Below are 24298 nucleotides of genomic sequence, written 5' to 3'. Positions count from 1 at the left end.
GGCGGGGGTCCCGGGGGCGGGCCGGGGCGGGCGCTGCGGCAGCGCGGGGCGGGCGGGGCGGGGCGCGGCGGCGGCGGCGGCGGCGGCGGCGGCGGCGGCGCGGGCGCTTCAGCACCGGGGAGAGCGCCCGGCAGCGCCCGCAGCGCCCGCAGCGCCCGCGCCGAGCGCCGGGCACGGCCCGGGGGCCGAGCCCGATGGGGCCGCGCTGAGCCGGGCGGGCGGCCCGCGGGGCGGGCGGGCGGGCGGGGGGCGCGGGGGGCCCGGCGGGCTCCGGGCCGCCCGTGGATGAGCACCATGCGGCTGCTGCTGCTCGCCCTCCTCTTCTCCTCGTCCTTCGCCCGCGCCGGCTGCGACCCGAAGATCGTCAATATCGGCGCGGTGCTGAGCACCAAGAAGCACGAGCAGATCTTCCGCGAGGCGGTGAACCAGGCCAACAAGCGGCACGGCACCTGGAAGCTCCAGCTCAACGCCACCTCCGTCACCCACAAGCCCAACGCCATCCAGATGGCCCTGTCCGTCTGCGAGGACCTCATCTCCAGCCAGGTACCCCGGGACGGCGACCCCCTCCCCGCCCCGGCCCCGGCGGGACCCAAGCCGCCGCCCCCGTGGCCACCCTGCCCCGGCCCCGCCGTGCCCCCGGGCCGAGCCGAGCCGTGCCGAGCCGTGCGGGGTCTGCCCGGGCCCGGGGCGCGCTGCCCGCATTGCAGCCTTTATGTAAGCGCGGCCGGCTGAGCGCTCCCCGCACCCCCGGGCACGCTCGGGCACCCGCACACAGCCCGGGCACACTCGGGCACCCACAGACACCCTGGGGCACACCCTGGCACCCACAGACACCCTGGGACACACCTGGGCACCGGCACAGCACATACAGGCTTGCACACACCACCCAGGGCACGCAGGGCCACCTGCAGTGCCCACCCGGGTCACACATGGGCTCACACACCCGGCTCAGAGCATGCACAAACTCACACACACACCCCCCAGGGTGCACATTGGCATCACATGCCCCCGGGCACACACGAGCTCACACCAGCACTCTGGGGCACACAGGGGCACCCCCACAGCCCTGGGGCACATGCAGGCACACACACACCCCTCAGGGCACACAGGGATCACACACGCACTCTGGGGTGCACACAAGCACCCACACGCACACCAGGGCACACATGGGCTCACACACGAACCCCAAGCAGGCACAGACTCACACATGAAGCCTGAGCACATATAAATCGACACAGAGACAGCCCTTGAGCACACACAGGCTCACACCCAGGGCACACACAGGATCACACACAGCCCCTGGGCACACACAGGCTCATACATGGAGCTCAGGCACACACAGACTCACACATGAAGCCTGAGCACACATAAACGAACACAGACACAGCCCTTGAGCACGCACAGGTTCGCACACGAAGCTCAGGCTCACACAGGCTCACACACACACCCAGAGCACACACAGATTCACACACACACCCAGGGCACACACAGACTTGTACATCCAGGGCACACACAGGTTCACACATGAAGCTCAGGCTCACACAGACTCACACACAAAGCCCAGGCATGCACAGATTCACACATACCAGGGCACACACAGGCTCACACACAGCCCCTGAGCACACACAGGCTCACACACACGCACACACACTTGGGCACACACAGGCTCACACGCACAGGCTCACACTCTGGGCACACACAGCTCCCCATGCCCTGAGTTGTGCACATACATGCCCACCCAAAGCTGTGCATGCACACAGCAATGTGCACACACACCTACACCACACATGGGCACCACGGGCACACACAGAGCCAGGTGTAAGCACACACGGGCACCCCCAAACTGGGGGGACATATGGGCACAGGGAACACTCTGTGTGCCCACAGATTGTGCCCTCACACACATGTGGGAATGCCCACAGGCTGCACTGCATGTGCACATATTCCATACACACACAGATTCCATGCACACACACAGATTCCATGCACACACATTCCATGCACACATGCACACACCATGTGCACACACACACCATGTGCACACACACATTCCACGCACACACATTCCATGTGCACACACACTATGTGCACACACACGCCATGTGCACACACACACCATGTGCACATGCACATTCCACACACACACATTCCATGTGCACACACACCATGTGCACACGCACATTCCATGCACACACATTCCATGTGCACACACACACCATGTGCACACACACATTCCATGCACACACATTCCATGTGCACACACACACACACACACACACACACACTCTATGTGCACACACACGCCATGTGCACAATGCACTGCTGTGCAAACATGGGCTCACACACAACATGTCTGCACTTGTGCCAGCATGCACAGCTGCTGTGACACATGGACACATACATCTGCGTGAGGGACCTGGCACACCCACTGCCACACGCACACCCGGGACATGGGCACACACGGCTGGGGGTGCAGACACACAGGCATGGCACGCACAGACACACGGACACACGGACACACAGACCGAGGGCGCACACGCACATGCACACAGACTCCGTGTGTGCTGTGTGTGGCTGCGCACAGAGCACAGAACGCTCCTCGCTCCTGTGCCTCGGGTGACTCTCAGCGCACCCTTGGGTGCAGCCCGAGCCCCCGGTGCCGGCGGGCGCAGCCCTGGCCCGGCCTGTCCAGCTCCCCTGCCCTGTGTGCAGAGCCCGGCGAACCCCCAGGCCGTCAGTCGGGGCCATCGGGGGACGGGCGGGTACAGACCCCGCCTCCAGCGCCCCCCGCAGCCGCGGAAGGTCCGCGTGGGCCCGCGCAGATGGCACCGCGCCCCCGGACCGCACGAACGGAGCCTGAGCCGCCCAGGGCGCGGGGAAACGCGTGTGGCACACACGGCCGGCAGGGCAGGGGCTGCCAGCGCGGGGCAGAGCTGGCCCTTTGCGGCTCAGCCTCCGCCGTGGCGGCGCAGGGTGGCCGGGACAGCCCTGGGGAGGTGGCCGGGCCGGCAGCGCGGGCTCTCGCCGCTGTCCCCTGGCACGGGGGAGGTCGAGGCTCCATTCAGCGCTGCCGGCCGATGGATGCCCGTGGCCGTGTCCCCTCCCCGCCTTGTCCCAGCGCAGCGTGGGGACGGGCACAGCCGTGCGGGGGCAGCGCGGCCGGGGCTGCCGGGGGCGCTGGGCTCGGGGTGCCCGCTCTGTCCGACAGCCGGGGCTGTCCCGGCCGCTGTGCCCGCTCGGTCCCCGCTCAGTCCCCGCTCGCAGGCGCCGTGCCCGAGCGGGGGCTGCGGGGCGCAGGAGGGGCTGGCAGCCCGCGCACCCAAAATGGCTCCTGCCGGTGCTGCGGTGCGCCACGGCACAAACCGAGCCCCGCACGGCCCCGCCGCTGCCCCGAGCCCGCTCCTGCCCCAGCGCCCTGCTGGGTGCGGGTCCTCACCCCGTGTCACACCGGGCACTTCTGCCCAGGGCATCCCCTCCTCCTGCATCCCCAGAAGCTTCCCAACCTTTTCTCTAGCAATTTCTCCCTACTCCCATCCAGGGTCTCCGGCTGGCCCAGCTCCCTCTGCACACTCAATTTTCTCCCTCCCAATGCCAAGCAGGATGCTCCCTCTTCCCGCAGACCCCCGGGGCCCTTTTCCTCAGGCAGGCTCCATCCTCCTCTCCTGTCCTGCCAATCTGTCCCTCCAGCCCGGGCGCTGGGCACATCCTGGGGCTTGGGCAGATGCTTGGAGAAGGAAGAGCTATTTCCTCCAGGCATCAAAGCCCTTGCTGGAGATCTGTCACCAGCTGGGGACAGTCCTTGTGCTGCGAAAGGGCATTGGTGTAATAAAGGATCCCCAGGGAGTACCCAGCTCCCTCCTCTCCCTTTGACACATAGTAGGATCCTGCTGGAGACCAAAATCCCAGCCCTGCTGTAACAGCAGAATTTTGCCGAGATCCTCCTCTCGCATTTTGGTATAGCCCAGCTCCCGGCTCCTGCCCCCGCCCTCCGGGCTCTGCCATTCCCTGTGCCCAGGGCCAGATGGCAGATTCTCTCCCGGGCTCCCGCTCCCGCCACAGTCCCAGCTGACCACTTTGTTCCTAATGGTCCTCAGAGGGGAATTACGACCGAGTATTAAATGTGTGGTTAAAGAAATCGCATTACACAGTCTGACTGGAAGGGAGATGCTTCCCTTTAATCTGCGGCAGTTATTAGTTTAGCGAGCGGAGCGCCTGGGCACGGCATTCCATTAGGACGGAACCCTGAGCAGAGCCATCCCCCCCAGCCGTGGCACAGCACCCCTGCTCCCGGCACAGCCCTTTCTTCCCCATTCCGAGCCATTGCAGTGTCATTGTCATGTTAACGTGGGGCCGTTTAGCATTGCAGAAAAGAAAAGGGGAAAAAATCACGCTCGATGGCCGTGGCGCTCCCGTGAAATAATGTTTGTGTCGTGTATCCTGTCCTACAGGTCTATGCAATATTAGTTAGTCACCCTCCTGCTCCCAACGATCACCTAACACCAACACCTGTATCATACACAGCTGGCTTCTACAGGATCCCTGTCATTGGTCTGACAACACGCATGTCTATATACTCTGATAAGGTAACTGATGCATGCTTCTGGTACCTCATACGTGTGCTGTGAATCAGGAGTGCCCGCCAGGAGGGCTCATGGTGTCTGCACTCTCTGTGTCTGTCTGTCCACCCTCTCCAGCCCAGCCTGCAGCTCCCTCTCTCTCTCTCTCTCTCTCCCCTCCCCTGCATTCCAGGGTTCATCATTTTTTTGCAGCTGCCAGTGCTGACCTACATAGCCCGGGATGATTTCTGCAGCACTGCTGTGCCAGGCTGCCGGGCTCGCTGCTCTCCAGCCAGGGCAGAGGCACAGGCTGGCTCCTGCCCTGGCTCTGCTGCCAGCCAGGGGCTCTGGGGGGGCCTGGGAGGGGCAGAGGGTCCTGTCAGAGCCTGCACATTGGGCAGGATCTCTCTGGGGCTGGGAGGTTGTTTGGTTGCATTCACTTCTCTGGGTTTGTGGGATACTGGTAGGGGAGATAACAGAATATCCTGAGGCTTCACGTGGCATTCAGTCTGGTCAGCACTCAAGACAGAGGCTCAGATTCCAGTGTCTCAGCTGTCCCTGTGGGAACTCAGAGACTTCCAGGCTGGATGAGGTCCTGGGCAATGAGGTGGTGCCCTCACCCTCAGCTCACAGCCCGTTTGGCAAACACCTAAAGCCTTAGGAAAGGCAAAGGATGAGCTGAGCAGAGCCAGGCCTTCCAAATGCCATTGCAGGATTTCATCCAGCACACGAGCTCAGTGGGTGAGATCAAGCTTGCTTCGAAGCACGAATCAGCCTTTGCTTGGAAAATGTGAATATTCACAAATGTAAATGTTCAGTGCAAAAATAGTCACTCCACCTACGTGGTAAATAAAGTCAAATTTCAGGAGGAGGAGCAGCAGCTCCCAGAGAGGCACCAGCAGCACTGCTTGGCTGGAGCAGCAGCAGATTTTGGCATCTCCCAGCAGGGAAGCCATGGCAGGGTGGTCAGCAAGCCAGGATGGTGATGGTGGCTGGCAGGGCTGGGGCTCTGCACACCCTGCCAGGGTCCCACCAGGCGTGGGTAGATAGATAGGGATGGCAGAAGGGCTGGCACAGCAGGCAGGAAGCGTTCAGGGGAAATTTGCTTCTTGCTGCTCTGGAGAGGAGATAGATCTGACAGGAATGTCACTGGGAGGGTCCTTGTCACAGGGCCCACCATGGCAGCAAGAGGGGACCCTGCACCTCCTCTCTGCTCCATCTCTGCAGGGCTGTGCCCAGTAAAGCAGCCCTGCCCACCTGTGCTGGCCGGGAGTGCTCACCCCCGGGCTGACCCTGTCCTCTCCTTCTGCCACTCTTGTCCTTTTTAAAACCCATTTTCTGCAGAGCAGCCCCACAACCCCCACCTGGCTCCCTTCAGGGCTGGGGGAGACACCCACAGTGGTGACCCAGTGCTGGCAGGGAGATGCTCTCCAGGGAATATCTGGGGTGTTGAGCAGGTTCAGGGGTGCAGCTGCCTGGCAGAGGCTGGGCAGGGAGCCCAGGCTGCCCACCCCACACCCTCAGGGAGCTCTTGCCTGCCTGGCATCGTGCTCAGCTCCTGCCCACCAAGGCTTGGAGCTCTCTGAAGAACAGGAGCTGCAGGCAGGGACTGGGGAGAGGAACAAAGGATGTTTGGACTGTGGAGGGGACAGCAAAGGTGGGAGTGGAGTGGGGGACAGAGGGATGTAGAGCTGTGGGACAGGACAGTGGAAGGTTCTGCACACACCATGCAGGACAGGCTGGCTCGTGACACAGGGATATTCAGCTGCTCCCTTTTTGGTTTCCAGTGATCAGCTTGCTTTCTTTTTTGTTTTAATTCAGGAAATTATATCTTTCAGCTTAGTTTCTATGGAAACAAGCTTGTAGGATCACTTTTTATGTACGCCCCTAGTTGGTTTTGGAGGCATCAGACAATTTTAGCTGAATTTCACAAGGGGCTGAAGTTGGGTTAATTTTGGTCCTCTCAAGGCTACCAGGGGAGGAAAGGTGTGGGCCTCAGCTTGGACAGGTTTGCCCAGAACCTTTTGATGCTCTCAGAGCATCTCCAGTCAGCACAGTGGTCCATGAGCTGTACCAGTCTTTCAGCAAGGATACCCAAGGGAAGTGAGTTTTACTGCTCCAGTATCCAACCATTTGTTCTAGAAATAATACCGCAGATATCAGGCAGAGCACTCTGGCTTGGCCTCCTTGTACATCTTATGAAATCATGAGCTGTTCCTCCACTGAGGCCCTCTGAGCACCCAGCACAGCCCTGCCTGCTGGGGAGGGATCTCTGGGATCCATCACCTCTGAGAGAGGCCAGCAGGGAGCTGGGGGAGAGAGGCATTCTCAAGGTAAAGGCAGCAGAGTGGTTCCCATCACTGTGGTGTGCATGGCTATGGAGAGCCCTCCAGGGAGATCGCATGGGCTGAGCATTGCAAAAATCCCCCTCTGACTTTCCCTCAGTGCTCCTGTCCCCCACAGGCCACTGGGGGTGTTTCTATCTGCTCTGCATCTCAGCTGGAACAAATCTGCCACTGACATGCTGGCACCATGAAAAGGGAGAGCTGACAGCGAGTGTGAGTGCAGAGCTGGGGCTGCACAGCTCAGGAAGGTCTGTGCTCTTCAACACCACCACCTGGGACTGTGGGGCTGGAGGGACACCCTGGCTGCTGAGCCCCTCACCACCCCACAGCAGATTATTGCAGCAGAGGAACAGGGAGATAAATTAATAAATCAATAAATTTTAAAAATCAATAAGTGCATAAATTACAGATTAATAAATTAACATATTAATAAATCAATAATTCAATAAATTAATAAGTTACTATACCTGCTCTGCTGCTGGAGGAGTTGGAAAATGCAGTTTAGACCTGCTGCAATTGGAGAGCTTCTTCAGTTCCAGCCCCTTGCCCTGGTGGTTAAGTGAGGTCTGTCTGTCTCTCCAGTCAGGGGATAGATTTCCCTCTGGTTTGTGCTCTCAGTGGAACCGTTCCAGGCCCTCACAGGGCTTGTTCACTGAAAGGGTTTTCTGCTTTATTACTGCCTCACTGCAGCCCATGCTCAGCAGAAGCCCAATTAGGGCTGGGAAGGTGCAGGTGGGGACAAAAGTGGCTTTGGTTGACAAGGTCAGGGTCAGTGCTCCTTCACTGGCACCCACAGGTGATGAGTCGAGAGGCTGCTTGGTGCAGCACAGAGATGTTTGTCCTGGGAGTGGGCAGGACAGCCCTCAGCAGGGCAGGAAACCATTCAGGAGGGCAGCACAGGCCTCAACAGGGCAGGAGATCCCTCAGCAGGGCAGGAGAGCCCTCAGCAGGGCAGGAGATCCCTCAGCAGGGGAGGAGATCCCTCAGCAGGGGAGGACAGGCCTCAGCAGGGCAGCACAGCCCTCAGCAGGGCAGCACAGCCCTCAGCAGGGCAGGAGAGCCCTCAGCAGGGGAGGACAGGCCTCAGCAGGGCAGCACAGCCCTCAGCAGGGCAGGACAGGCTCAGCAGGGCAGGAGAGCCCTCAGCAGGGCAGCACAGCCCTCAACAGGGCAGGAGATCCCTCAGCAGGGCAGGAGATCCCTCAGCAGGGCAGGAGATCCCTCAGCAGGGCAGCACAGCCCTCAGCAGGGCAGGAGAGCCCTCAGCAGGACAGGAGAGCCCTCAGCAGGGCAGGACAGCCCTCAGCAGGGCAGCCTGGAATGTATGAGAGCAGGCCAGGGAGGTGGAGGCCAGGCCTGATGGAGCCCCCACAGGGCAGCAGATCCCCACAGGCTCAGATTCCAGCTGGGAGCAGGACAGAGCAGCCCCACAGCCCCACAGTGGCCCTGCCCATCCCTTCCTCCATGCACTGCAGGGAAAGGCAAAGAGTCACTTCAGTCTGAGCTCTGCCCCCAAACCCCTCCCTGCACTTGTCTGAGCTATCTCAGGGCTATCTCAGCTCCTTCCCACCTCCTCAGCTGTCATGTGGGACAGGCTCCCTCCATGGAAACACTGGCCAACACTTTCTTTCTCATGCCCAGCTGGTGAATTTTACCAAATTTTCAGGAGCTCTGCAGATTGGGATGTCTGAAAGCTCTGAAATTCCTCAGGCAGCTCAGCTGGGAGTGCATTGCTAGCAGGGGAGCTGACCCCACTGCCACAGGTAATGAAGCAAAGGCACATTGCTCCCTTCAGCCTGCAGGAAAAATCCCTTCCCCAGCCCTGGGCTGAGCCCCTGGGCAGGCAGGAGTGCAGGAGGTCACAGACCCTTCACTCATGGCACTCTGCACGGCCCTGATGGGACACACAGGCCCAGCCTGCTGGCCCCAGCCATGCCCTTTGCTGTGTGGGTAAATACTCATGCCAAGGCACCCCCAGTGCTCTCCCCCAGCTCAGAGCCAGGCTGTGCACAGGACTGCAGCACCCAGGCACCTTCCCTGCAGGGGGATGCACTCCTGTGCTTCCTGCTGGTGCAGGCTCACAGCTGTGCATGCACAGTCTGTGCTTTCACACACACACACACACACACACACATGATCATCTGCTCAAACAGCTCCTCTTTGTATGGGCTTGCATCAGATATTTGCAGCTCTCAAGTCCTGACCCCACACAGAATCATCACAGAATCCCAGACTGGTTTGGGTTGGAAGGGACATTAAAGCCCACCCAGTGCCACCCCTGCCATGGCAGGGACAGTTCCCACTGTCCCAGGCTGCTCCCAGCCCTGCCCAGCCTGGCCTTGGGCACTGCCAGGGATCCAGGGGCAGCCACAGCTGCTCTGGGCACCCTGTGCCAGGGCCTGCCCACCTTCCCAGGAAATATCCCCAGCATCCTAACCCTGCTCCCTCTGGTGCTTTTTGGCTCCAGCCCCTGGGTTCCTGCTGAGCTTGGGCACTGGATTTCAGCCCAGCCTGTGTTTGCTGCCCCTTTGCAGAGCTGGAATGAAGTGGGAAGCACAGGGCTGAGCTGTGGGTGGGCTGCAGGGGGTTTGGGGTTGCTGTGAGCCACTGCCATGGTCCCACTGCAGCCCTGGCTGGCACCAGGCACACTCAGAGCAGAGCAAGGGATGAGGATCCTACAAAGCACCCCACAAGGCCAGTGTGGGTTCGTAGTGAGGAGCAGTTTTTGCTGTGTGCCTGATCTGAGGACAGGGAGGGAGGGGTGACAGCTCTGGGTTCAAGGGCTGGAGCAGCACCAAGGGCACAGCTGATGCAGCTGAGTGAACCCACCAGTTGGGCTGGCTGTCTCACAGGGGCTCTGCTAGAAACCACAGGTCTTTTTATACAGTTATTTGCCAAAAAATGGGCTAATTAGGGTGCATAAATCACTGCCCCCATCCTCTGCAGTGCCGCCTGTGTGCCCGTGCCCACCTGAGCTCTGTGGTGAGTTTCAGGGGGTGTGACAGGGACCTGGGGGGTGTCACTGTGTATGCTGGGGTGGGGGTATCAAATCACACCAAGCTGGATCCTCACCTGCCTCTGCACAGCACAAGCTGCCCATGTGAACCTCTGGAGGACTCTGGTCATTTTTTTGCCAATCTTTGGCCCTTGCAAAGATGCTCAGGAGTCCCAGGTGCTTCAAAAGCTGTGCCAGACCATGAGTGCTCATCCTGAGATCTCAGCTCAGCACTTGACATGAATTTTCCTTCATTTTCCCTTTTTAAAACCACAGTTCAGGGATCCAGGAGCTGAAATACCACCAGAGTCTGTCCATGACCCTCTTGACACCATCTCAGAAAGCAAATTTGTCTGGACTGTTAGACCAAATTGCCCCCCAACAACCTTGCAGTATTTTTTTCTTCTGAACCAAATTATATGTATTTACAATACTTAAGAAAGCCATGATTGGTTAAACACCATTTTTGCAAGCTGGTTGGGAAGCTAGAAAGTAATTTGATGCAATATACGGAAATTTCAAAGATTTTTTTCATTTGAAAAAGGGATTGAAAGAATTTTTATAGATGTTTAACCTGTGTTTCTCTGATTTCTTTTTTTAATATTGGCTTTTCTGTTATTTTTTCCATCTCTTTTCTCTCTTCTGATTTTTTTTCCCATTCCCAGTTTCCCTTTCCCTGGATTTCCTTAAAGCAATTAAAAATGCTTGTGGTTTGACGCTGGTGTAATGCTAGTGCTTCTATGAAAATACATTTTTTTGGGGGTCTACTGGGAGATGTGACTGGGAATAGAGCAAAGCAGGCTCTAACTTAGGAATAAAGAATAGAAAACTTTTTTAACTTACAACTATATGTAAAAAGAAACACACAGAAAGAATGAAAACTTTCTAAAAACTTTCTTTTTACTAAATTTTTAATACATCTATCTTTTAGATCACTAACTTTCAGTCTATGACTACCTTTTAGATAATTAATTCTCAGTTCATCAAGGAATGAGGAGTCTTTCTTGTGCCATAGGCTTCCTCTGGAAACAGAGTTGAGACCTCTGGTGTTTCCAGTCACACGTGGCACCGCCTGGAGATCATTTGCCATTGTGGAGTGCTCAGTGCTCTCACTACTGAGCATGGACCAGAGCTGCTTCCAGGGTTTTCTTTTTAAGGGTGTTTTGTCTAATTTTAAAAAGAGCACGGTTTCTCTCTCTTGGGACACTTCTTTTCTCTAAATTTCACTTCTTGGAGCTGAGGGGTCTCAAGAACAGAGATCTGCTCTTGTGCTGAAGACCGAGGGCACCAACTACTTTCTTCACTCATCATCTTTGTTTACACACTCTTTCACATAACAACACTGAACTCTCTTGACTCTGAGCTATTGCCTCTTTTTAAATGCAGTCTCTGTGTCACAGGAAAAAACAGTTCTGTCTATGGCTATACAGGAAAAGTCTAGCCAAAGGCCACTCTATCACTTCTTTCTACTTAAGATTCTTCTTCACTTCTCTCGTGGCCTATTTATTTTTATCTCAACTCTATTCTCTTCTCATTCAGCTCCAGGAGGGTTAGCATTTGTAAGGTTTCTATCATCTAAGAAAAGGGTTAAAAATCTCAGGCTCTGCCTGTCCAGAACTCTTATGCTGTCTTGCTGGGCACCTTCTTGCCGCACTTTCTCTCTTTCTCTTTCTCAGCTGGCCATGATATTACATTTTTAAGGTGGCCACAGGCTGGCTTTCTTTCTCTTTCTCCTGGAGGAGGGGAGCTGCTTGATGTTTCTTGGTGCTCTTCTGTCTTCAGGGCCTTGGCTTACCTTACCAGGCCGCATGGCTTCCCCTCCCCACCCAGCCAGCAGCACCTGGGCAGGGGAGGTTGGAACTCCTCACTGACTGGAACTAAGAGAAAATTCTCTTGGGAGTTTTCTGCTTTTAACTCCTTATGTTCTCAAAGGCATATCTATGTCTTCAGCGGCTACATCAGGTGCTAATATTCAAATCTGAGCATTTATTGGTTTGACAACAGCATCTCAAAAAACCCTCACTTGCTCTCAAACCATGACACCTGTGTTTCTCGGATTTCTTTTTTTAATATTGGCTTTTCTGACATTTTTTCATCTCTTTTCTCTCTTCTGATTTTTTCCCATTTCCAGTTTCACTTTCCCTGGATTTCCTTAAAGCAATTAAAAATGCTCTGGGGTTGAAAATTAAAAATGCTTAGTCCCAGGTGGTGTGCCCCTGGCCCAGGCTGTGCAGCTGGACCTGGACATTCCTGGGCATCTCTGCTGACTGCAAAGAGCTCTTGCACACTGTGTTAGTGTTAGTGAGGACACCATGGTTGCCTTTCCATTGTTTGTCCCTATGGGGCTTTTTCCCAATCCCATGGGTTTGTGGGGTGAGCTGCTCTTCCTGTAACTCCAATGTTTGTATCTCCTACTCTGAGAGTCATGTTAGGGCTCTCCTGGTTTTTCTCTCCTCTGGTTAAACTTCCACCCTTCTCCTCAGTGTCTGAGGTTCAGGAAATGTTCCCAGTGCTGTGGTGGCTCTGCTGCTGCCCCATTCCCCTGTGCTGAGCTGGGGCAGGAGCAGGGACCTGCTGAGCCTGTGCAGGGAGCCCTGAGCACAGCAGGGAGTTTGCATCCTTTTCTACACATTTCATGGTCTGGTCTGACATTATCACTTTGTGGAGTGTGAGGAAGAGGATTTATCTGGTGTGTCTGTTCCTCCTGTGTGTGTCCATGGGGGACAGGATGACTTTTCCTTCCCAGTGTGTATTACTTTGGCCCATTCAGGACATTTCTGACCCATTCTGGGTCAGGTCTCTGGATGAGCAGGTCTGGACAGGCCCTGTTTGGTTCAGACAACCATCTCAGCCTTAGAGAAAGAAATATTATGGTGCTTTATTTTTGTCCTCTCCAGTTCTGGCTCCTGCCTCCCTCCAGCACGTAGCTGGGCTGTCAAGCAGGGTCCATGCTGAGCATGAGCATTTTCACTTCCTTATATTTGACTCTAGGGCTTTTTGGACAAGCTGCATTTGTTTGAAAGCTCTCTGTCAGCTCCAGCTCTTGGTGTGATTGCTCCCCTAAGAGCAGTGTACTTAATTAGGCTGGAATTGCTATTGCACAATCAGCCAACCATAACGATGTCTTTAACCCAAGCAGAGAGGTTTGCTGGGGCACGGGTCCAGAGCTGCCTCCTCTGCCTGCTGCTGCAGAACAGGCTGACCTAGAAACAGCCAGGGAGCATGTTATAAAACTGCCTTCCTGAACTTCTGCCATGGCACATGACGGGCACACAGCTGCCTGTGCCTGCCTCTTGCCTTCTGAAGGGAATTCTTCTGCTTTTTGATGTCCATTGTCTGGTAATCATTTAAAAGGTCAAGAGGCAAGGCTATATTTGCACTGAACACTGCTGGTCATTCATGGCTCCATAGGCTTTTCTTCTCTGTGCATTTATGGAGCACAAAGCAGAAACCCCTGTTTGCCATGCTCTGGTTTAACCACAGAGAGGTGCAAAGTCACATACAGGGTTTGCTTCCCAGCCAGAAGGAAGGATGCAGGTCCCAGAGGTTAGGTCAAGGTGTGCATCCCAGAATGGATCCCTGTCCCTGTCCCTGTCCCTGTCCCTGTCCCTGTCCCTGTCCCTGTCCCTGTCCCTGCAGACGTGGCTGGCAGCCCCACAGTCTGTGTTGAGCTCTTGTTCTCCTTTGCAGAGCATCCACCTGTCCTTTTTGCGCACGGTCCCACCCTACTCTCACCAGGCCAACGTCTGGTTTGAGATGATGAGAGTCTTCAACTGGAACCACGTCATCCTGATAGTCAGCGACGACCACGAGGGTCGTGCTGCACAGAAGAAGCTGGAGACCCTCCTGGAGGAGAAAGAGTCCAAGGTCAGTTCCTGAACATTGTCTTGTAGCTTTGTTTAAGCAACAACAACGAAACTAGAAGTCTTGGGCTGTTGTATGTATGTAGATTTCTGTATGTAAAACACCTTTTCTTTCCATTGTAACATGGCTAACATGCTTAAAGCATCAACAGTGTCTGACTAGTACCTGACAGAACTTTGTACTTTATTCATTTCACTTGCTTTGCCATGGTCAAAATCTCCTACATGTAAATCGACTACAAAATGAAGGGAAGGATAACCTGGAGCTCTGCAAATGCCTTGCCCAAGTTTCCCACCCAAGGAGAGGACCAGTCTCTCAGTGTAGGGAAGCACCTGCCCCACTGCAGCCACCCCGGGGCCAGGCAGAGCCAGCAGTGCCCAACCCACCCCACAGAGCAGCTTCTCAATTGGCCATGGGGCTGAGCTTGGTGCCTGGCAGGGGCTCTGAGCCCTGGGCAGCGCTGTGGGCCCTTCCCATCTCATCGCAGCACACCCAAACGCTGCTTTCCTGACACCCCATGCATGGCAGGGCCGCTGTGGGACCTCGTCCTGCTCTCAGGGCCAGGGGAGCAGGGAGGGAGGCAGCCAGGGGGACAGAGCACAGACCCACGGCCTGCAGGGAAAGGACTCAACAAGTGTCCAAGGCCAGCACAGAAGAAGAGCACAGGAAGCTGTGCCTGCAATCTGGAAGGCAAGGAAACACCTCCTGTCCTATGGGGGGAGTCCCAGCACATCCTCTCTCCTGTATAGGGTGAGGTCCCCTTCGGATGGGCAGAGCCTGACTTCATCCAGTCTCCAGCAGCATCAGGGCAGGCACCCATTTGGGGATGTTCCCTCCCAGGCAGGGACCCCAGTCTGCTCTTTGCAGCCCCACCTGCAGCTGCTAGACCTTTGGCAGTCTCTCAGCTGTTGAGATGTGGCCATGGATGCTTCTTGTGGTTGGAGTTGGTGGCTGAGCTGAGAGATAGGACCCTGAGACTGCTCTTCATCACCTCCCTGGAGGAACAACTGCTGCAGGGGTGCAGGCTGGCACAAGCCACACTGACCAAAAGGCTCCTGATTACGGCAGTGATTTTCAAGAAGTTTCATCCTTGCTGCATCCCAGGCTGTCTCAAGGCACTGATGTTCCACCAGCCACAGAGGGATCCTCCTGCCTCCAAGGGCAGCTTCCCACTGGGTGACAGCAGGACAGTATTCTTCTCCAAAGCCTCTTCCCAGCACAAAGCCCTTCATGCAGGGAGAGCCATTGTCAGTCTCTCTCCCTCCTCTTGCATCTTTTGAATTCCCCTTTCTGTTTTCCTCTAGTTCCTCTGCATCCCATTCTGCTGTTCCCTCTCATGCCTCCACTCCCACCTGCCCCATGTGGTGCTCCAGGCATGGGGTGCATTTCCTCTTCAGCCTGCCCACCCTGCAGGAAAATCTTGGAGACCTTGGAAGACGGGGAGAGAGGGTCTGTCCTCAGACCTTCCCCATTTTGCACTGCAGCTACCATGTCTTGGTGTCCCCTGGCAGCCTGAGAGCCATTCTCCAGCCTGGGGCACCTGCTCTGTCCCAGCAGGTCACCTTGTCTTCTCTTTAGGGTGTGCCACTGCATCTTGTTGCTTTTTCCTTTGACAAAGGTCAGGCAGACTGGTCTGACTGGTCTTGCAGGTGGCAGATACCCCGTTGGGGCTTTCCTGTCTTCCTCCACCTCTTGTCTCCAGTCTCTCTTCTGATCACAGCTGTGCTGGCTCTTTCCATGCCATGAAGTTGCACCATGGGCCCCTCCCCAGCCTCTCCAAGGGCAGCCTGGGCCCTGGGGAGGGACCAGGCAGGAGACCTGATCTCGACCTCTTCAAGGCTTAGATCACAGCCCCTGAGGACATGGAGGACCTGCTCAGGGTCAGAGACTCACCTGCCATCTGGGCTCTTGGTTTGGGGCATGGCTTTGCCCCCAGGGTCTGTGCCAGCCCCGTGTGCCATCCTGGCACCACTGTGTGGGTCTGCAGCTCCAGCAGCACCCTGAGCCCAGCACCCAGGCCGTGCTGGCCAGCCCTGGAGTGCCCCATGGGCTGTCTGCAGGAGCCCTCAGCCTGGAGCTGCTCCACCCAGCACAGCTCTGCTCATCCATGGGGCTCGGAAGGGAGTGCTGGGGCACTGGAACCTGAGCTTGGGGTCAGAGGTGGCAGCTCCCTGCTGTGCTGCCTGCCTTTCCCTGGGACAATGGCCTGCATGAAAGTGGCAAATTTTTGAATGATTGCAGGAGCACATGGTGGAAAGGGAACTTCTGATTTGTCAGTCCCTGTGTGAAACATGAAGAGCGGAGAAGCGCCAAAAGACCACATGGAAAAATGGGAAAAAGAGGATTACTAGTGTAGTTCTGGAAACAGGGCTAGTGACAGGGAGAGGTGACCAGGGGCCAGCCTTGTTGTTCTGAAGACTCTGCTAACCAGCCTGGTCCAAGGTGCCAGCACATCCCAGGAATTCCTGGTTGATGGCTGCAGCATGGATGACCAAGTTTTTGGCTACATTGACAGTGCCTGGGGAGAAGTGAGCAGAGTTGCCTGATTGGAGAACATTCCTGCTGTCCTGCTGCATCTCTGGCCTCCTTGTAGCAGTCATTACTCCAGGGCTCACTGCAGGCCCAGCAGAAGCCACTGCAGAAATCCTCGCTGTGGGAGTCATCAGAAATGAAGGCAGACCTGGGCTCCAAGCAGATTTTGCCTCTTCACACACTTTTCCTTGCCAGGACCCGACTTCTTTAAGCAATGAGAAACCCATCAGGCTGCGTCCAAGGGGAAGAAAGGAAAGGTCACACAGCTGCATGGAAAGAAGACCTGGCAAGATGTCCTGCCAAAGACTGGCCTGAATGCTCAGGAAAAGGCAAGCTAATGAGTTTGGAAAGCAAAATGAAGAGCAATCTGTCTGTCTGAGGAGCAGCCTGGGAGCATGGACCCCCAGTCCTGGCCGGGATCCATTGCCATCAATTTCTGGAGAAATGGAGATGAGAGTAGAGCTGTGTCCCACACCCCCCGTACACAGATCAGGGATGCTCAGCTGGGGCAGGGTCAAGGAGAAGATGTCCCCCTATGTCCCACCAAAAGCTGCCAAGCCCTCTCCTGCAGGCCCCATCAGGTTGCTGTGGCTGGCCTGGCCCCAGGGGCTTCTCCCAGGAGGTGCTGGGGCTCTGTGCAGGGTCAGGGCTCTGAGCAGAGGCTCTGGGCCCTCAGCACAATGCCTGCTGAGAGGAAACCTCCAGCAGCGGCTGCCCTGCCCTGGGCTGCTCTGGGGCCAGGCAGCACCAGCAGCTGAGGCACAGAGCAGGGCAGGAGCAGGATCTCTGCTCCAGCCCCATCTCTCTGGGGTCAGTGCAGGCCCTGAGCCCCCCTGGCATGCTCCAGGCAGCAGCATGGAGACCACCAAGCATTGAGCCCCCTAGCCACGCTTAGGGCCAGCCCTGGTCTCAGGTAGCTGCGCCTCCCAGGGCCACCCGTGTGCTGCAGAGCCATGACGTGCCCTGGGCCCTCCCCAGGCACCAGGTAAAAGCTGCAATGCCATCCCATGTTCACCATCGCTTCATATCGCCACGCTTTGAGCCAACACGGCACCTAGAGAACTTTATCTTTCTCTTTTGGATGTCAACAGAGCTCAGGAAGCTGCTCCCTCCTTTCAGGGGGTGAGAGGTTCAGCTGAGACCGCTCACTTTGTGTGGACTCTCTGAGGGTGGACAGGACTGTAATGCTGCTAGTGATGCTAGTAATGCTGATACTCTGAACTGTAACAGTTTGCCTTTATCCAGCACTTTCCGTACACAACATTTTGTCCTTTACTTCCACAGTAATTCCATGGAAACCCCACCACTTAGGCCCTTAGATTCTTTCTGAGCTTAAGATAAAACTTCCTTGCTGAAGAATCCCCCAGTCCCTCAAGGGAAAATGCAACTGCATCGCACCAGCTGTGCCACTCAGGCTCTGCTCTCAGATTGCTCCGTGACCTCCCGTCAGAGCTGAGGCACAATCTCTCCTGATAGTGGTTTTTGCGAGCTCCAGCGTTATAGAGACCCTTTAGCAAACAGTGGAGGAGGAGGTGGATGTTGGATTGCTTTACTACACGTCATTTTCAACTGTTTATAATATTCTTCTGTGTCTACATATTTTCTCTGTGCACATTATTCATCAGAGTAAAAAAAGGAACTATGAAAACCTCGACCAACTTTCCTATGACAACAAGCGAGGACCCAAGGTATATATGCATGGAAATGCACGCCGCCCACCAACCTAACTAGCAAATGAAAAATAGCCACAGCCAACAGAAAAATTAAAAAAATAAAAAAGAAAAAAAAAAAAAGAGAGAAAGAGAAAAAAAGAAAAGAAAAGAAAGAAAAAAAAATATCCATGACTATGTTTCTTGGTAGCACGTTTTTATGTTGAGATAGTTTGGTTTGGACTTGAGAATGGAAACTTAGCCAGCTGACCCTGGAAGGATTTCTTTTTGAAACATGCATGTGAACCAGTAATTAACTTGCAAGTTCTTTTTTTTTTGAAAAGTTGAACCAACCCCCTTTCCTCCCCAAAGGAAACAGTTCCTTGGTGTAAGTTGCTCACTTTGATTCCCAAAGGTTAACCCTGTGCAATATGTTTTTTTTTTCATTTCCCATGTTTTTGAAAAACAACACTCGTTTGAGTTTTCAATTGCATTTCAAAGCCTTTTTCTCTTTCCTGTACAATGCACGCCTCTTTTTGGGTCTTGATTGACTTCAGTTTGCATGCACAGTGCAAAAAAAAAAAAAAAAAAAAAAACCAACCGAAAAGCCAAAACCTTAAAAGAGAAAGGAAGGAAGGAAGGAAGGAAAGAAAGAAAAGAAAGAAAGGAAAGAAAAAGAAAAAAAAATAACTTTAACCAATCTTATTTAGCGGACTTTTGTGCAGTTTAATGAATTCTCTTGACCCTTTTCTAGATAGCATGGCTCTCACCACCAGTCTCGGGGCTCACTCACTAACCAGCTTTGCTCACACTCATCACAGGCTGAGAAAGTGCTTCAGTTTGACCCTGGGACCAAAAATGTGACAGCGCTGCTGCTGGAGGCGAAGGAGCTGGAGGCCAGGGTCATCATCCTCTCTGCCAGGTGAGGCCGTGCTGCCCCTCCCTGCTCCATTTCCTCTCCCCCAGGGCTGGGGTCACTGGATTTGGGGTTTGACCGCCTTGCGAGGAGCCTGAGAGAGCCCGCACAGCCAGCCCCTGTCCCGGGCAGCCGGGGGTGCTGCTGCCGGGCAGGGACAGTCCCAGCGTGCCTGGCTGTGCTGCAGGAGCAGCCCTGGGCACTGATGGCGTGTGCTGGTCCGGCTGCAAGGAGGGCAGCCCGATGGCCCCGGCCTGCAGCACCACGGGCAGATGTGCAGGCGCTCAGCAGCGCCGGGAGCTGTGGGACCAGGCGAGGCTGAGAGCAAGGGTCCCGCTGCACCGAGGGTTTAACCATTGCCCAGCAGTCGGAGTCCCCCGGGGTGGCACCGCCGCAGCCCCGGCTCAGCGGGAGCCCCATGGCCGTTCCCTTGTGTCATTGCAGCGAGGATGACGCGGCCACGGTGTACAGATCAGCAGCCATGCTCAACATGACGGGCTCGGGCTACGTGTGGCTGGTGGGGGAGCGGGAGATCTCGGGCAATGCCCTGCGCTACGCCCCGGACGGTAGGCACCCCCCGAATATCACAGACCCACCCGGGGCTGCGAGCCCGAGACAGCGGGGATCGGCGGCGCTGCCCTCCCCGGGCCCCGCGGGCTGGCCCCGCATGGAGGGCCCCGCACGGAGAGCCCCACTTGGAGAGCCCCGCACTCTGCTCTCCGTCCCTCCGCCCCCGTGGGGACCCGGCCTTGGCCACCCTGGGGCTGCCGCGCCCCAACTCCGTGTCGCTGCGGCTTGGCAAGCTGCCTGTCACCCGGGAAGGCTTGGGCAGGGCCCTGGGGATGCAGCTGGGGGTGCCAGGTGCCAGCCCGCAGCCGTGTGCTCGCTGTGCCCAGAGCTGGGCACGGCAGTGGTGCTGGAGCAGCCAGGGCTCCCAGGAATGCTGACCTGACCCCCTCCTCTGCCGCGGCAGGAGTGATCGGCCTGCAGCTCATCAACGGCAAGAACGAGTCTGCCCACATCAGTGACGCTGTCGCCGTGGTGGCCCAGGCCGTGCACGACTTGTTCGAGAAGGAGAATATCACAGACCCACCGCGGGGCTGCGTGGGCAACACCAACATCTGGAAGACAGGACCCCTTTTTAAGAGGTATTGGGGAAAGGGTCCTGCTGGAGGGAGCAGAGGACCTGGTGGGGGAGAGCTGGAAAAGGTGGGAGCATGTGGAAAAGGTGCAGGAGGACATGGTGGCTTTGTCCAGGGCCAACTAAAGCTTTTGGGCATGTGGCACAGGGCTGCCTGGACTGTCCTGCATGATTTGGATATGAGGGCTGCACATCTCCTAGAAACCTCTCCCAAGACACAGGCTCAGGCAATGGCACCCAGTTTTTCCAGGCTGTTTAGGCATCATCCTGGTGCCTGGCACCAATTCAGTCCATGTCAACCCATGCTACCATGGGCAATGCCTGGACAGCTGGGATGTGTGGGCAGGGAATGACTCCAGGAGGACAAGATTGGGGACTGTGGCCTCCTCCAGTGTGGAGCTTGATTCCATGGGTGGATATGGGAGAGAGGGGGGTTCTGCCCAGTCAAGGTAGGGGGATATTTCAGTCCCATTTTACCTCAGTGCTGCTGACACGTTTCCTGCTGAGCATTCCAAGGGCTGTGCATGGGTCCAGTGCTGCACGCAGGGCTTGGTGGCAGGAGCTGTCCAGGCATGGGACAGGCTGCCCTTGGCTGTAGCAAACCCTGGTGCTGTGGATGTGGAGGCTGGAGTGTCACAGTGTCACAGATGGGAGCTTGTGCCTGTGGGGTGCTGCTGCCAGGGCAGGGGCATCTGCAGGTCCTGCATGAGCTTCCAGACCCCAATCCCTGCATCACTGCAGCTGCTGGGGCACAGGGCTGGGCCTTGGTGCAGCAGCCACTCCCTACAGACTGGGTTCTGTGGAGCATGAGACCTGCAAGGCCTGGAGATGTTTTAGAGGCGTTTCTGGCATCCCCTGCAGTGACAGTCTTTGGCATGAGTGAGTCAAAGCTGTTCTTCACAAGTGGCTCAGACAATCCTTGTGTGTCTCTGCTGTCACCTTCCCAGGGTTTGGGGGCTGGTTCTCTCCTTGGTGGTGTTTGTGTGTGCCTGGGCCACTGGCCAGGCTGGGATGGGCAGATGCCAGGCACAGCACCAAAGCTGTAGCAATGGGCACATCTCCCAAGGAACCCCAGAGGAAAGTCCTTGGGTGCCGTGGGATGGATCATTCCAAAGGGAGGTGGGACTGATCTGGTGGAGAACAAGGGCAATGGCAGCAGATATGGCAGAGAACATTTGGGAAACTGATTCCATCCAGCAGGAGGGGATGGCCACAGGTCTATGAACAGACCATAGGTAGCCTTGGCCAGACTTGTACAGGGTAGTGAGCTCATGGCAGGGAACTGAGAGGAAGCATTTGCCTTTCTGATGCCTTGTGAGGCACCTCAAGAGCACGGCAGGTGTTCCAGGTTGTCCAGCTGTGTTTCTCTCCCTAGGGTGTTGATGTCCTCCAAGTACTCAGAGGGTGTCACCGGCCGGGTGGAGTTCAACGAGGACGGGGACAGGAAATTTGCCAACTACAGCATCATGAACCTGCAGAACCGAAAACTGGTCCAGGTTGGGATTTACAACGGCAGCAATGTACGTGCAGGCTGGCCTGGGTGGGGAGGGCTGGCACTGGAGTGTCCTCCTCGGCCTCATGTCCATCTGCTTCCTCTGGGATCCATCTCAGGTCCTGACCAACGACAGGAAGATCATCTGGCCTGGAGGGGAAACTGAGAAACCTCAAGGCTATCAGATGTCAACCAAGCTGAAGGTAAGAGCAAATGGCATTAGGGGCAGAGCTTCTCTGCTCTCTGTGTGCTGGGCAGTGACTTCATCTGCCTCCCACCTCACGGCTGCTCTGCAGCTGGCAGCTGCATTTGCAAGGCCAGGAGAGGATATAGGAGAGAAATCTGGAGCATGTTCAAAGCACAACTTTCAGCTGGAGTCAATCTAGATAGGGCAGTAGGCATCCTTGGGTTTGGAAAGAGACAGGTGGGAAGTGCATATGAGAGAAAATGAATGGAAAGGTGGAGGAGCAAGGTGCTCACTATTTCTCATGGGAGCCAGAGGACACCTGTCACAGATTTGTGAGAAATGCAAGGATGGGCTCCTTTGGCTCCTTTGGCCAAGGCATGGTTCAGCTCTGTTAGACAGTGCAGAGGCCAGGTGGAAACAGATTAAACCCTCTTGTGAAGGGTGGGCAGATTGGTGGCTGCAAGTCTGAACTCGAAATCCCTGAGGAGCTGATGGCCAGAAGCTGGAGGTAACACTGGCAGAGGATCCCACCAGTCTTGCTTTGCTTCTCATGCTCTTCCTCTAAGTGTCACTCAGCAGCCCCTTCAGTGACAGGATCCCATTTTTGTGACTGGACCCTGGCCAGGCTGATCTTCCCACTTTGACCATTCATTTGTTGTTCTGTGCATTTGTCCAGCAAGGGAAATCCCATTCCCACTGGCAGTGTTGTTCCCACAGAGGTGCTATGGGAACATTGTGATTGCTGCTTTTCTCAAAGGTCCAGGGCAGGACTGAAACACCTGCATGAACTTGGGGCAGTGCCTGGAGCCCCTTTCCAGGCACTAGTCCTGGCTGTGTCTGCCATCAGTCTCCTGTTAGGGAAAGAGATTTTGGGACTCAGCTGAAAGGGCCACATGAAGGAGGACACTCCTCACCTTGGGTGAAGGGAAAGCAAATATTCTTGGTGTTCTTCTTGGCAATGCTGTGTTTACAGTTGTATTTCATGATCTTAAAGGTCTTTTCCAGCCTAGAGGATTCTCTGATTCCACATGCCAGAGCTGCTGGGCTGAGATGGCAGCTGGGAAGGGCACCACAACTCGTGTGGGGAGGGCAGCCCAGCTCCCACCATGGGAATGTAGCTCTGGAGGGAAACACAGACCAGAGGGTGTTTGTGCTTCACCTCACAGATTGTGACCATCCACCAAGAGCCCTTTGTGTATGTGAAGCCCACTCAGGCAGATGGGACATGCAGGGAGGAATTCACCATCAATGGAGATCCTGTCAAAAAGGTTTTCTGCACTGGACCCAATGAGACCATCCCAGGTAACTCAGTCTGCTGGGGACTGCCATTCCAGGAAGGGGTCCCAGGGAGGGTGCTCAGTCACCCAGGAGGCCCAGAGGATGAGGCACAGAGAGGTGACAGCACAGCTGGCCCCCAGACACCCCCTTGTCCCCATCAGCTCAGCCTCTCAGCAGTGCTGTGCAGGAGTTGGGCCCTGGGATCCAGGGGTTTGAGCCCAGCAGACTCTTTCCCACTGTCTCTCTTCTGGATGGGCTCCAGGGCAGCTTTGAGGGATTGCATCCCAAATTTCTGTCTCCTGGCCTGTTCCAATTCTCTCTGCCTTGATCTCCAGCAGCAGCAAGGCCCTCAAGGCACCTTAGCACGTGCTGCACTGACACAGCACCAGTTCCAAACTGTCACAGAAACTGTGTCAGGATCAGGAGTGAGCACCTGGTGTGGGGTGGGAGGTGCTCAGCAATGCCAGCCTTGCCCAAATCCGCCTGAAGGGCTCCCCTGGGCTCCTCACACCTTCCTGTGCACAACATCCCCACAGAGTTGTGTCCTGGGCTGCTGGGCTCATGTCAGGACTCCTCCAGCACGTGCACTGAGCCCTCTCCTTGCCCTGCAGTGGGTGGGCAGCACCCCCTCTGAGCCCACCTCCCTGGGACATGGCAAAGGATGGGACCCCTTTGTCCCCAGCCTGCCCACACCCCCAGGGCTGGAGGCAGCATGGAGGCAGATGGCCCTGAAGGATAAGGTGGTTCCATCCAACATGGAGCCAGAGCCGTGGGGTGGCTGCTGTCCCTGGGACAGGGGGATGCTGTGGGGTCCCTGGTTGGGGCTGTCCCCACTCATGGCCCCCCTGTCCCCCCCCAGGCCGTCCCACCGTGGCCCTGTGCTGCTACGGCTTCTGCATCGACCTGCTCATCCGCCTGGCAGGCGTGATGAACTTCACCTACGAGGTTCACCTGGTGGCTGATGGTAAATTTGGTACCCAAGAGAGGGTGAGTTTGGGCAGCCTGTGGTCTTTCTTTGCCTGTCTCGTGTGTTGAAACACCCCCAGGCCCTTCTCCTGAGCAGGGTGGGTGGAAGGGCGATGCAGGATTCCTATAAAGTGCAGGGTCCTGGCTGGTGGGGGCTGTGTGTCAGGGCAGGGGTCTGACCCGGCCTTGGCTCCCTGGCAGGTGAACAACAGCAACAAGAAGGAGTGGAATGGGATGATGGGGGAGCTGCTGAGCGGCCAGGCTGACATGATTGTGGCTCCCCTCACCATCAACAACGAGCGGGCTCAGTACATTGAGTTCTCCAAGCCCTTCAAGTACCAGGGCCTCACCATCCTCGTGAAGAAGGTATGGGCTGG

General features: G+C 56.2%; 1 protein-coding gene across 19 annotated transcripts in view; it reads left to right on the top strand.

Moving 5' to 3' along the window:
• The first annotated feature begins 244 nt into the window (after positions 1 to 244).
• The window catches only part of GRIN1 (glutamate ionotropic receptor NMDA type subunit 1), a 41099-nt gene continuing 17045 nt past the window's right edge, over positions 245 to 24298 (top strand). For 13 of the 19 annotated variants that reach the window (XR_010030336.1, XR_010030335.1, XM_063174637.1 and 10 more), the window contains exons 1-12: positions 246 to 543; positions 4449 to 4583; positions 13587 to 13763; positions 17918 to 17980; positions 18763 to 18863; positions 19302 to 19423; positions 19831 to 20005; positions 21374 to 21518; positions 21610 to 21693; positions 22844 to 22979; positions 23815 to 23942; positions 24123 to 24287. Coding sequence is in view for 17 of the 19 variants with exons in the window: in XM_063174637.1 (XP_063030707.1) it covers positions 286 to 543; positions 4449 to 4583; positions 13587 to 13763; positions 17918 to 17980; positions 18763 to 18863; positions 19302 to 19423; positions 19831 to 20005; positions 21374 to 21518; positions 21610 to 21693; positions 22844 to 22979; positions 23815 to 23942; positions 24123 to 24287 (1689 nt within the window). In the remaining 2 variants the exon portion in view is untranslated. Of the gene's footprint in view, positions 544 to 4448; positions 4584 to 13586; positions 13764 to 17917; positions 17981 to 18762; positions 18864 to 19301; positions 19424 to 19830; positions 20006 to 21373; positions 21519 to 21609; positions 21694 to 22843; positions 22980 to 23814; positions 23943 to 24122; positions 24288 to 24298 lie in introns of all 19 variants that reach the window. The other 6 variants (XM_063174642.1, XM_063174635.1, XM_063174630.1 and 3 more) reach the window with 3 other exon arrangements.

The sequence above is a fragment of the Melospiza melodia genome, chromosome 22 (assembly GCF_035770615.1).
Source record: "Melospiza melodia melodia isolate bMelMel2 chromosome 22, bMelMel2.pri, whole genome shotgun sequence".
Taxonomy (NCBI): domain Eukaryota; kingdom Metazoa; phylum Chordata; class Aves; order Passeriformes; family Passerellidae; genus Melospiza; species Melospiza melodia.
This window is presented reverse-complemented; position numbering and strand designations above follow the sequence as displayed.